The sequence below is a fragment of the Aethina tumida genome, chromosome 3 (genome assembly GCF_024364675.1).
Source record: "Aethina tumida isolate Nest 87 chromosome 3, icAetTumi1.1, whole genome shotgun sequence".
Classification (NCBI taxonomy): Eukaryota; Metazoa; Arthropoda; class Insecta; order Coleoptera; family Nitidulidae; genus Aethina; species Aethina tumida.
Window position 1 is genome coordinate 33,398,811 of NC_065437.1, and position 13,852 is coordinate 33,412,662.

Here is a 13,852-nt window from a genome sequence, read left to right on the forward strand (position 1 = left end):
ATATTGATCCTGTAATAGTATCTAATCACAATCTCATATTGAAGAAGTGTGTCAGTTGGAAATACCATCTGTATGTCCTGATATACCAGTGAATAGAATTTAACCTATTTTAACTGAAAAAATAGTCACGTAATTTAAAGACAATGAACAGAACACGATTTTTTTTTAATTAGATGAAACCGAGGTTACACAAAGAAGGGGCTTTTGTCTTCCGTTCGTTTAGAAAGCACAATATGCAAGTGCCGGCACAGTCACATGTGTAAAGTTCGTGTCTAGTGAATTAAATTGTGGATTTGTTATGTCGTTTTGTGTAGTTCTTAATTATACTGTCAAGCTGTCAGACACTTTGCACCATCTAGAATGTTGTTCATTGTGGCTGGTGACATGCAATGACGTCGCCGTACACTCTATGACGGCCGCTGAAAAGAGCCCGATAATAACTCAGCATTGTATGCTTCCTTTCCGCTGCGGCATTACAGTACACAATGGTCAATTACCTGTAGTGATATGGCAGTCTATTCATTCCTGACACGCGGACCGACGACTTAAAAGAGAACCGCTAAGATCAATCCTCGAACTAATTTCCCCTCGATTTTATCTCCGCTTTTTTACAGGACCGAATCTAGTTCCATTATATTGGAACTAATTGATCTATTTATTATGCGCTGCCACCGGGGTTTTATGCAGGGTGCGGTTTCTTTGCGATAGTCGCTTCTTTAATCACAAAAATAAATAATACAAAAATGTACCAACAAGAAAAACATGAGAACAAAACTTCTGATTACAGCGACTCATTATTTGCAAGATATTGGCATTTTTATATTCACCTTGATGTTTTAGTTTTTTTTTTTTCAAATATTTTAAGCCATAAAGTAAAGGTGAATTAAGAAAAACTTAATTATAAAAGAAATTTAAATTTAAGTTACAGTCAGTGTAATCGATCATTAACGAAGTGGTTGTGGAAACTCACGGTAAATAATTCTTCTGATAGATCCGCACTTAATCAAACGTCTTGTAATTAAATTATGCCGGGCCGTTTCGTAGTTATGAAAAATGTCAAGAAAACGCTGCCCCACTCAAAATGTAAATGCGTTGTTATTTATGACTTAAACAGCGGAAATCATTTGCAACTTTTGACGTGCTATTAATAATTTATATAACTACGTTTGATAAATGAATATCTTTATCATTTGAAAGGAAATTATGACTGCTTTTCATGGAGATTAATGCGCTTGATCTCGCCCCTCAATATTGTGAAATGGAACAAATTAGTGCCCGCTTAGATGGCTGTCAACTTTTAATAACGTCGCATTTTTCTTTTAAGACCGAATTAGCATTTTTATAATTTTGTTGTTTTAAACGACGCCGTAATTCATATCCCGTTTCCAGGTTGAAGGTGCAACAACAAATTTATAATTTTGAAATTTCTTGTTGTAGGTTCGTTAGTTTTAATTTAGCCGTGAGCTTACTAACAACATACGTAACTCGCCTTAATAACATATTAAGCTTTTAAATATTTAGACCGCAATGAATTTATTATGTGAGTAAATTTTATCTTAGCCGAAAACGAGGTCGGTTTGCCATCTGTCGCCTTAAGTCTGAACCGCAGCTTCCCGTTCATTTCCCACAAATCGCTGTCGGTGAACCGGGAAAACAACAGTCAGATTATTAACTGAGTACGATTGCCTTTAAAAAGGGAATAAATTAAAAATACGTTAATAACAGTACAGTGCATACCTTGAGGAAACGCCTGTGCTTGTAACAAACTAAGGAATCAACATCAAGCAATTACTTTCCACTTCAGGAGTCCACTAAAATGGAGTCCCGGAGTAAGTAATAGGTAATTCTGTTTGAGACATCAAACTTCTCTGCTGTAATGCCCCGAAGGATCGAAACGCTTTTCCTTTTGAAACAATAATTGTTAACACTTGAATTATTTCCGGGAGCACTAATTAAATTACATATGAAAAGATGAAGATAAAAGATACACGTATTTAAATGTACATTAATTTCATTTTGTTCTGATTATTAATAAATGTTGTTATTTCTCCCGTTTCTAAGGCTTTTCACTTTCGAGTCGACTCATAAATAAATTGCTCATTTATTAATAAAATACTGCAGTTCTCTTTTAGAGCTTTTATGTTCCTCCAAATTTAATATTTATCGACTGTTTCCGGTATATTTCTAGAGTAATAAAAATATGGTATTTGATGATTTGATTATTTTTATCTTGACTTCATTCGTCCTAGTTTAACTGAGAACTGCATAATCACACCCTAATTATTTATGTCGTTGATGCTTCACATGAAAGCTCAACATTAACAGTCATTAAATTTGCATATATCAATAGTTCTTAATGATCGGTTCGATTACAGGTAAACAATCGAGATTGTCGATCACGAGTAAATTACTTCGATTCGAATAAACAAATTCGTCACTTCAGTAACATTAATTTACGATAATTAAATCTGTTAATTAGGCTGGCTAGAATATTAATGTTATGGATATGTATACTGACACCGTAATTAACATTCGGGCCTGTTATGTTTTAATTAATACCTTTCTCCCGTAATGGGCCCGCAAGTAATATAAATGCATGTTATCAGCAATGATATACAGTTTATTTTTGATTTATAGTTGACTTCCTGCCATATATTCTCACACCTAACATGCACATATATTTTAATCAGGTCATATATTTTAATATAATGTACCTTTTTGTTCTCTATTCAGCGGAGTACATTGAACATTTGCTGCGGCATGTTCCTATCGCGACCGCTGTAAATACTCCTGTCGTTGTAGAACAATACTGTGATCATTTTTGATTTTATTAGCCTGAAGGTTCTTTCTAAAATTCATTGTTCATCCATTACACCACTAATAGTTAAATAAATTGCTAAATCAAAAACGAGCAAGTGATTTTGGTGAACGGAAATCGTGGTGACATCAAGCGTATGCCTTTGAAATGATTAATCAGTCGCTAGAGTAAAAGTTTAGCATTCGACAGTGCGGAGATATTTGAAATTCAAGCGGGACCATTTGAAATTTACGAAGGATGGCTTGACACATCTTTCCTTTGAACTGGCTGGTACACGCACCACAGCTCATTGGTAGGTAATAAACGCAGAAGGCGAAATCATCAGCATTTACATTGCTTATTATTGCAGTCGGAGTCCGTTTTTGTGAGTCGACTTGACATGGCACATGAGTGATATCCTATTGTGGTATCCGTCTTTACGTCAACTTTAAAGAACTTCTGCTGAATTCGTTATTTGCGGCGTTGCTTAACATGTAAATTAGGAAGTTCAGGCTGCGCTGCTAAAAGAGAAGACATTCATCAATGGGTAACAGTCGTTGCATTATTTACGCATAGCAATACCTTTTCTACGTTTTGGGAATACATTTTGTCTGTTGCCATCTTTCTCTTGCGACTAGCGGTAATATAAAGACGAAATTAATGGCTTCCTTTGAAAACAGTGCCGACAACCCCAACCCGTCTAACCATATAAGGTGGCTAAATGAATTTCAATCAAATGTTTTGCGTTATTTATTGCCACATTTTATGTAAATACGTTCGCATTCAATATACGTCAATAGATTTTTATTTATTTGGATTATCTGTCAGTATCAATAATGCTTTAAACGTGCCGACACCAAATTGAAAATCCATATCACAACTTCTTTTATTATATGATATACTGAATTTAATTTAAATTGAATGTTTTTATTTTTCAAGTTTTCTTCTTATTTATCATATTATTGAGACTTTTGAGCACGAAATGTAACAAATTTTAAATTTATTAAAGACATAAAAATATTCCAATTGTGTAGATTTTTTATAAATTCATAAATGAATTTGTAGGTCGCTTTTTTAAAGAGCTGCTATTTAAAGAAAGCATTTACACTGTACGTTTCAATTATATCTTCAGTCATTAGATTCATAACATAAAAAGCTCTCGAATATCAAATCTATATGTTACTAAAACTGTTATAAATTTTAATACTTTCAATTACTTTTTATTCCAGTAATCTATCAATTAATATTATAATCTAATTTAAATAAATAATGGAAAAATATTTGTGCACTTTATTTACAAATCTTTCAGTACTATTTCAATAATTTTACTTTTTGCATGTTTATGGGTTTATGTTGAATTGACTTTTATTCTCATTAAATTAATTTCAATTATAAGAAAACTTTATTTTTTGAATAAAAATTTAAAATTTAAATTGTTAAGTCTTTTTAGAGTTCATAATTACTATAATATGAAAATTAAGACACAAAATATAAATAGCTATTTTAATTCTGAATTATTGTATTATATTTCAGTTATAAATAGAATTTATACTTAAAGTGACATCTATAGTAAATTCAGAAAACTATATTAACTTTTAGTATAGTTTCATGCCAAAACTCGTAGGAAGGAAGAGGGATTCTGTAATTTCATGACAATAGTTACATACTTATCAAAAAGATGGCGCGGTATACATTGCTTTCACTTTAAGCGCTTTACTCAAAATATTCCTAAATACGTTATAATTAATTCCTTTATACTCATATGAATTTTTAGGATTAAATTTATAATTGGTAAGGTTAGTGTAGATAAGTCGTCTACAGTAAATCTTATATCTAAAATAAAATAGTTGGTCCAAAATTTTAATAAAAAATTGTAATAAAAATGTCACTTAAATATTAGAAAATAACTCCGTTACTCTATTAATTTTTCTTAATACTCAGATTTAATATATTTCTAGTATAATGAGCTTTTGCTAATATTTAAATAGGATATTTATTACATAAAGAAGAAGTCAAACACAAGTAAATTTCTTTTCCACGACTATTGAATTTCTGTTTGACAAGCTGATCTATTTATGAAGGGATAAACTAATATTTATTTAATATCCTATTATAAGGACGCATAAAAAAGAAATAAATGTGTCAATATTTAATTACATGCTGTTAATATCCACATTTTTTTAAATATTTCATACATGTGTCACTTATCTTTTAAATCATAGTTTAAAGAATCTCACACAATTAATTTATTTATCAGATTATCGTGTTTAAATGTTATCTTCATATTCATAATTTTAATATTAATCTTAGTTCAATGTTTTACTACAATTATTTATTTTTTTTCGTTATTATATTATGTATATTAATAGATTAGTCTGACTAATTTCTGTAACAGCAGTTTATCATAATTCTTATCATTTTAATAGCCAATTACGTTATTTATTAAATCGGGTTTAATAGTTGATTGTTACCACCCTGTAGTCGAATTCACACCTGGCATCAATCACGTTGTTTACTTTATCAAAGCGATATTTGAACCGAAATTGATTTGTAATATTCAATCACATAATTTCAACGACACACAATTCAAACGATACGTTGATTTGTGCATGTATTCATTTTACACACACCTGAGTGACATTGTTCATCACAAATATGTAGTTTATTTTTGTAGTTAAATACCTTATTAATATACAATATTTAAGAATTGAAAAAAGAAAATTGCCTTAAAACTAAAAAGAATAATACTTTTAATATTGTATTTTTTATTTACAATAATATTCACTATGTATGTAACTATAATGTATACTTACTTACTACTAACAGTAGAACTAAAAGATATGCATGAAGAAATAACACTACAAATAAAATCACTTAGATGCAATTTGCTCCATAAATTAAAAAATTGTCGCATCTTAGTACACAATGTATGAGTTATCTTACGAGACAATGGATATTTCGATTATGAAGTTGTATTTTATCAGTGCCAGATATATATAAATAAAATTTTTTGATAGAAATCGTTGTCATTTGTGATTTAAAATGGGGAAGAAAAGTGCAAAGCACAAGGCCGAAAATAATGGCAACGGGCCATACGATCCAATGGCTGTGACATGGTCTGAAAAATACAGTGACAACTTTAAACAATTGTGGGAATATGTACCTAATAATTTAAGAAGTGTTTTAGTCACTTTAGCTGTATTTATTGTAGGAATTTCAATTAATGGTAAGTCTGAAACCTTAAATATTCTCTTGAATAATTGTGTTATATTAAATCAGATCTAATATATTTTACTTTTTATACTTTTTTGATTAAATATAAATAAACCGTTCGATTGTAAGAAATATATTTAATAATTATTTGTTTATTTTTATTATAATTTTGATTATAAATTGCATATTTTAGTTAAATGTAAATTAATTTTCTACAAATTGAATAAAAAGTCTATTTTTATGTAAATAATTTCAAAATATTATATTAAGCTTTTCCTTTTTGACTTTTATTGGTTTGGTAATAAATAAACTGTTACATTGTAAGAAGAATTTAATGTTATATATTTATTATATCGTTTATTTTTCGTTAATTAATTATAATTTAATCTTTATAAAAATTTAAAAGAATTTTTGTATTTATTTCAAAATTTGCGTTTTTTAAAATATTACAATATATTTTTTACTTTTTAGATTCAATAAGAAATAAACTGTAATTAATAAACGAAATAACGAATCATAATTGTTAATTAAAAATTTCAGTTAAATATAATAAATTTATGGTAACTGTAATTAAATTGTTAGTTTTTATTGCAATTTGAAACAAAAGAGTGAAATTTAAACAATTTTACACGCATTTTGAGTTTCTTAAAATTATATGGTAAAGAAAATGTGATAATTGTAACATATGCTAAATGTAAATTTTTTATCAATTGTGAGTACAGGTGTCTTATCAGTGACCATTATAATATGTATATACATTTTTAATTTAGAAAACGAGTAACTCACATTCAATTTAATTAATTAATGTATTATTTAGTAATTTAATTTTCAATTATATAATATATTTAATAATTCACATTTTTGTTCATTGTTTTCTCATACTTGAAGAAATTCTTCTGATAATAGTGATATTTTATTCCTCAATTGTAGAATAACAGTAAAATAGAATTTTAAAAATTAATATTTAAAAAAAAACACAATGGCAAAAAAATCATGTGGAATTTATACTATTCGCAATTATTATTACAACAATTATGTAAAATGCATAACACTGAGATTTTATCTAAAAGCACTTAATTCCGATTTTTTGTTAAAATTATATATTAAAAATGTGATATTGTTATTATACAATTCTATATTCTTAACGTAAGATTTTTATCAGTTGTGGATACAGGTGTTTGTTTTATCAGTTAACATTATAATAAGTAGTGTTTTACTTTGGAAATAATTTATTTATGATTTCTATATATATATATATATATATATATATATATATAACATATTTAAAATCATCGATGACTTTATTTGGTTAAATCAGTTCATCATTCATTCATCATTCTTCATAATCACAATAGTCAAGTGTTAATGTAGAATAGTTATATATTAGTATGTAAAAATAGAATGCCAAATGAATAAGATTTTTTTAATTCAATTAATACATCGGTAGTTCATTGTCCTGGTACATTCAAGTAATTTCCCTGTACTTAAAGAAATTCATCTTATGATAATAATGATATTTTATCTAAACTATAAATTATAGATAGAACTTGATTTAAATCATAATTAATAACCGAGTACATCTTTAGTACATTTGTATATTAACGTTTATTAGATAAGTTAATTATCATTTTAGGAAATTGGATAAATATATATGTACATCTCAGAAAACAATTAGGATATGAAGATCAAATTGCGTCGGATCAACCTTTCGAATGGTCACTAGAATATTTCAGATTAAAGGGCCTGCCACAATTTTGGGTGGGATCAATGGTGATTTCATATGCTATGTATGTCGGTATTGGAGGTTTCCTACATGTAAGTATAAAAATAAGCCTTTCGTGAGTCATTTTATTGTTAAAAATTAAAATTTGGCAATTAAAATTATCCATCAATTTTTTCAATTGAAATAAAATTGCAATTACTTTTGCGGACGCAATTTAAACTAATTGTTTGATGAACAATAAAGAACTTTGAAATATATTTCTAAACAATTAAAATTCAACATAAAATAAGAACATAAATTTGAAACTGAAAATAACCAGCAAATTTCCTGAGGCAAGTGAAATATAGGTTATGGTAGTTTACCGTAACACTAAAGTCTATTTATTTTTTCGTTGTTTAAAATTTTTGTACAGTAAACATTTTACGATTATGCCGTTTTCTCATTTTAAGACCATGAAACGGTCAAGACGCTTAATATTACCGATGCATAGGAAAGACCTTTAAAACTTTACGACAACGCCTTCTGCTCCTTTCCATAGCGACAAAATGTTTATGCGTGCCCATAAAAACCAATTTGCACCTCTTTCGTTTTATATTTTTCTTTTTACACGGCATGATATGGAAAAGTGCGACATAAAGCCCGCGGAATAAATTGTAAAACATAGGACGTGGCCTGATACAATGTCATTTCTTCTGCTTTTCGTGGTACGTGCGAAGATATATTTTGATTTTACGGCTGGTTATCAAATGAAGACTGGATTGCCAGTTAAATAAAAGCCATAAATGATTTAATCAGTTTGAAATAAAATATTAAGTAGTTCAACATTAAGTAATTTTATGTTGAGTGTCCCATTTTGATTCTACATCTCGGCTACAAAAATTATATTAAAGTTTTTATGAGCTCCTCTATGATATTTGTATTATTTCTAGTGGTACTACTACGTGAGGCAAAGAGACAAGGCGGAGGAATGGAAGTGCCAGCCGAAAAAGTTTTTGAGCCCCGACCTGGAAAGACATGAAATTATGCTTGGTTCCTTCACACTATTTCTAAATGCAACGACATCTGCTTTTCTCGCATGTTATATTGCGAACGGTGGATACAGCACGGTTTATTACACATTTTCCGAATACGGATGGTGGTGGTTTGCACTGCAATGGCCCGTCGTTTTTATTTATATGGTATTGTATACAAAATTTCTGAACAAAACTTAATACCAACGTAAGATGCATCCAGTACATAATGGATATTCTGCGGCAAATGTACCCGTGTGTACAGATGTAGGTGTGGCGAATTGTTTTATTACATTTTCCTCGGAATAAAATTTTACGAGTTCGATATGCATTTCGAGTTAAAAACCGGAAACTCGGCGCGTTATTGAGACACATAAAATTCTCGCCGCCAAAGATAACATTTTCCGATTAAATATTTCCTATACAGAAAATAACTGGATTTTACAATGTTATTATTGCAGGATTACGTTACATATTGGTTGCACAGGATCTATCACCTGCCGTATTTGTACAAACACTTCCATAAATTGCATCACAAATACAAACAGCCTACTGCTTGGTCTGTAACAGCTATTCACCCTGTAGAATCGACGCATATTCAAATGACTTTGGTTTTACCTCTTTTTGTAATCCCTGTACATTGGGGTAAGTAGTGTTCAGTATTAATTTGTTTTAAACTTTGTTGTTTATCATTGAACCCTACAATGAATTATAACACGATAAACAAACTTTTCAAATAATATCGAATATCAAATTTTAGATTTGTTGTTACACTAAAACCGTCAATAACACCTGTTGTTTTACACTACACAAATATTGAAATTGGACACACAAAACACATCGCTTTAATCTCATTATTTATCTAAAGCCAAAGCATTGTAACATATAACATCCGATTTTACTTTAATTTCAGTTACATTCTACACGATAGCTTTGTACAACTATTACCATGGAATAATTGATCATTCCGGTATAAATTTTAAAGCCTTCTGGTGGCAGCCTTGGCAACCCGATGCGATTTTTCACGATAATCACCATCAGTATTTCCACGTCAATTTTGCTTTCAACATGGAAATTTGGGATAAGGTATTTATGCTCTTTACTCTTCTAACAAATATGTGGCATGTAAAAGTATCTGTTATTTAATCTTTATTAAATTTGTAGTTACATGGAACGTATAGAAGGAAGGATCGCGTTTATACAGAAGATACGTTTTATGGGGTTGGCAAATCTATTGACGAGGTTACCAAAGCAGAATTGGATGCAGACATGGCCGAAAGGAAATCTGAAAATCCATTGGCTTATCGGGGTAACAAAATGGACTACGAATTAAGCAAGGACGAATTAAAGAACTTGAAAACTAAAAATAAATAATTTATTATTAAATTTTTATTTAATAAATAATGTTTTTTTACTTACGTATATTTTGTGAGCATAACAGTTTTTCACTTTAAAACTTTCTACGTAGGTGGTTGGAAAGGAGCGTCGGCGGTTATTCGGTTCAAGCGGAATTTTCTTTCGGAGTTGGGAAATCGGAAGCAAGTCAAATATGCCAATCGGATCAGTCTTGGAAACAAGTATGTCCGTGGTGACCAAGTTGAAGTTTTGCGAACACAATAAAAAGAAAGGCGAGAATTGCCATATTGCATACACTTTAAGTAATACGGGTCCGGGAAAGTTTGACAGCTGGGGGCTTTATGCTGAAAAGCTCTAAAATAAAAATCACGGTACGCTAAACTCGGTCGGACACTACAACTTAATTAACTCGCTTCCCAGGACTGAATTAATTGGCTTCAAGAAAAAGTAAAACTCAGATCGGAAGTTTTAGATTATTACTTAGAGATTTTAAATGTAAATGGTGTTTGTCAACTAAAAAAACCTTTAATGCGTTTTTCTCTATTCCCGTGGACTGAGAATTTAATTAAAGTTTGTGCTACGTTTTATAATCGTTTCTCCTGCAAAATTTTTACATACCAATGTGCCTACATAATATTTTATTATTTTGTATTTTAAAAAAAAAAACTTTAAATTCTTAACTTTTGAATTTCTGTATTTACTATTTAAACAAATTGTTTTAAAATTATTACATACATAAAAATATTTCTTAAATTGAAGAAATTGAAAATATTTGTTAAACATGAGGTTACCTATTAATATAATATTTATTTTGATAACTTCAAATCATTTATAACAAGCGAAGTATTTTCTTAAGATCTTTACTCTAAAGATAATCTTATTTTTATGATCTATTTAATTTTTTTTTAACTTAAATATTTGAACTGAATTTTAAATACACTGCGCCACGAAATTATAGAATACTTGTAAAAATTAATAAAAATGAAATAAGTATGTTACCTTTTTATATTATTTTTTTTAATAAATTAATGATAGCGTTTTAAGGAAAATTTATGAATATTTACTGAACAAGAAGAAAATACAATGCTATTAGGGAAATAATTAAATTTAACAAAATTTTAACATTTTTCAAGTTTATTGACACTAATATGGAGTATTTCCATTCCGTATTCCATATGTGGTCGACTCTTACTTAAAATTAATATTCTTATGACATCCTGATCAATGCCCTCCCAAATTTTTATGATCTTTTCGTAACGTTCTCCTGGTCATCTATATACTCTTCTAAGACGATCATCACTATTTAAAGAAAATTTATTTCATCACTAAGCAATACATGATTCCACTCAGCTTCTTCCCAATGGTACTCTCTAGCGAAATTCCATCGATCCCTACGATGTGTTGTAGTCAATAAGGGACCTGGTACATCAGGGCACGGTTATATTGTCTTCTTTTAGTATTATCCTTATGATGTCCTGATTTATTCTTACTTAATATAACACAATGAAAACTGTTGCTGCAGTAAAGTACTGATTACAAACCTTAGTCTAAGAGCATGGATTCTTAAATATTGGTCTTGTTGTGGTGAAATTATTCTTTTTCGTCCCTGTCCAAGTCTTCGTTCCTTGGTACCCGCTTCGTAAAATCACTTTTTAAATCACCGATTGAGTCACATTTAGTCGATTTGATATCGTATTTTAACTCATTCGTTCATAATGAGGCGGCCATCGCAATTTTGTTTTGAAATGTTGGGATTATTTGCTGTTATACATTTTAAAAATTTTAAAATGTAGCCGTAAACCGTAAAATATTGTTACAAGTCCGAAATTAATTGTTTTAAAAATACAACAAGTGTCAAAGTTAATAAATTAATATATGTTAAAAATTAAAATATTAAAAAATATTCAAACTTTGCGGCGCAGTTTATTTAAAAATCCTTTTTCATGAAAAAATAGAGCTGCCAAACTCCAGTTTGCATGGGAGCACTTAGACTGGTCTAAAAAAAATGTTTTCAACTGAAAGTAAATTTAATTTATTTTCATTTGATGGAATTATATGGATTAGATGTCCATTCAACAAAATGTTTGACTCTCTGTGTTTGGAATGGGACCATTATTAAAAATCAATGGGATAATGGATACGTTTCAATACTTACATATGCTTACCAATTGCATAGCCCAAAGGCCCGATATAAACTCCAAATAAAATATATGGGACATGATAAATCTTAAAATGAGGAAAGCTTACTCAGGCAAATTCTTTTTGAAGCTATTAACATTATTTGGAATTCTGTTTCTAAGCAAGAGATTGACAACTTTGTTTCTTCCATGAAAAGAAAATGTCAAGAGGAAATAAAAAATAAAATATCGATTTTAGAAAATGTACTGCACACTAAGGATGTCGCATTGATATCTGTTAGAAAAATGTGGTACATGCATGACGGCGCCACAGCACGAGCTTTATTACAAAGAAGATTTTGAAATAGGTGGATTGGTCAGGTAGGAAATTGTTTTTATTATTTTTTTTATATCCTATCAGGCGGTGCTATGCAATGTAGTTTGTTCGATGTCAGACTGTATACAATACCATTCTTAATATATATGAATATGTAAATAAATAAGTGTTACCCAAGGCTATCAATATCAATTTTGTTTGCCTTTGGGATAATAAGACTACAATACAAGTCACCTACTCAATGAAATCGATAGTTTCAAAACTTTACTGTCGCATTTTATGGTCCATAAAGTAAGTTTGATGGGCAAAAGTATCATTTTATGCATTGTTATCTTGTTTTTATATAGAGCTTAAAAACATGTAACAAATAAAAATAATTTTAGATATTTATTTCATATTTTCCTTTTTTGATTGCGTTATTTATAAATTCAATTATAATATTTAGTGGCATTTTAATAAGATACATTAAATGTAAAATATGTGTATGAAGGTATACCAACAAATAACTTCGTTATTAAATAATTCGCAATTGAAATCAGTAAATATTGCAACACCATTTGATAACTGATTTCATAATTCAGCCAATATAATTTGTATTTAATTAATGAAATGATTACATTTAAATTTCATTTATCATCACCAAATATATTTGTTCGTAATATTTCTATTTTTGTATTCACATTAAATCAGAACAAACACGAGTATTTAGTTTTTTAATTTACTACATAACAAATTAGGTTAATCAATTTATAAAACTCGATTATATTATAAAAATATTCAATATTTGCAAACTTTATGTAAATAACGTTATCGCTTGGCATAGAAAAGTAAAATAAAAGCATTTATGAGTGTGACTGACTTCAAAAAGCATTAAATTCAAATAAATTAAACGGGTAAAAAATGTTCCATTTGGAGATGAAGCTTTCATTGTAAAGATTTTCCAGTTCGATAAATATTACATATTCCGTTTCAAAACTTCAATAATGATCATCATACGCTTTTAAAATATCCCCGTTCAGATACGTTCTTTTACATAAATATATGCTTTCATGTTTACTAGACCCACATTACCATTTTTATTAGCAGAATGCTTTTTATAAATGGTAAAGAATAATTGGACAGGTACACATCCTAATGCAATAACGCATTTTAATGCTGAAATGACACGTAAAATTGAAAAATTCAATTTGAAAGTCCAAACACTGCGAATATGTCTTTAAAAAAGTTTAAAATAATCTCAGGTATACAATATTTTACTTCCAGTTTGGTATAAAGTTTCCATTATTTAGCTCTGAATGG

General features: G+C 29.1%; 1 protein-coding gene across 1 annotated transcript in view; it reads left to right on the forward strand.

The window, feature by feature from the left end:
* LOC109596276 (uncharacterized) overlaps positions 1 to 10,157 on the forward strand; it is a 75,420-nt gene extending 65,263 nt beyond the window's left edge. Inside the window, exons 2-6 of the mRNA XM_049965786.1 lie at positions 7,644 to 7,825; positions 8,663 to 8,911; positions 9,205 to 9,388; positions 9,657 to 9,829; positions 9,908 to 10,157. Of these exons, the coding sequence (XP_049821743.1) occupies positions 7,644 to 7,825; positions 8,663 to 8,911; positions 9,205 to 9,388; positions 9,657 to 9,829; positions 9,908 to 10,117 (998 nt within the window). The 3' untranslated portion in view covers positions 10,118 to 10,157. The remainder of the gene's footprint in view (positions 1 to 7,643; positions 7,826 to 8,662; positions 8,912 to 9,204; positions 9,389 to 9,656; positions 9,830 to 9,907) is intronic.
* The last annotated feature ends 3,695 nt before the right edge of the window (positions 10,158 to 13,852 follow it).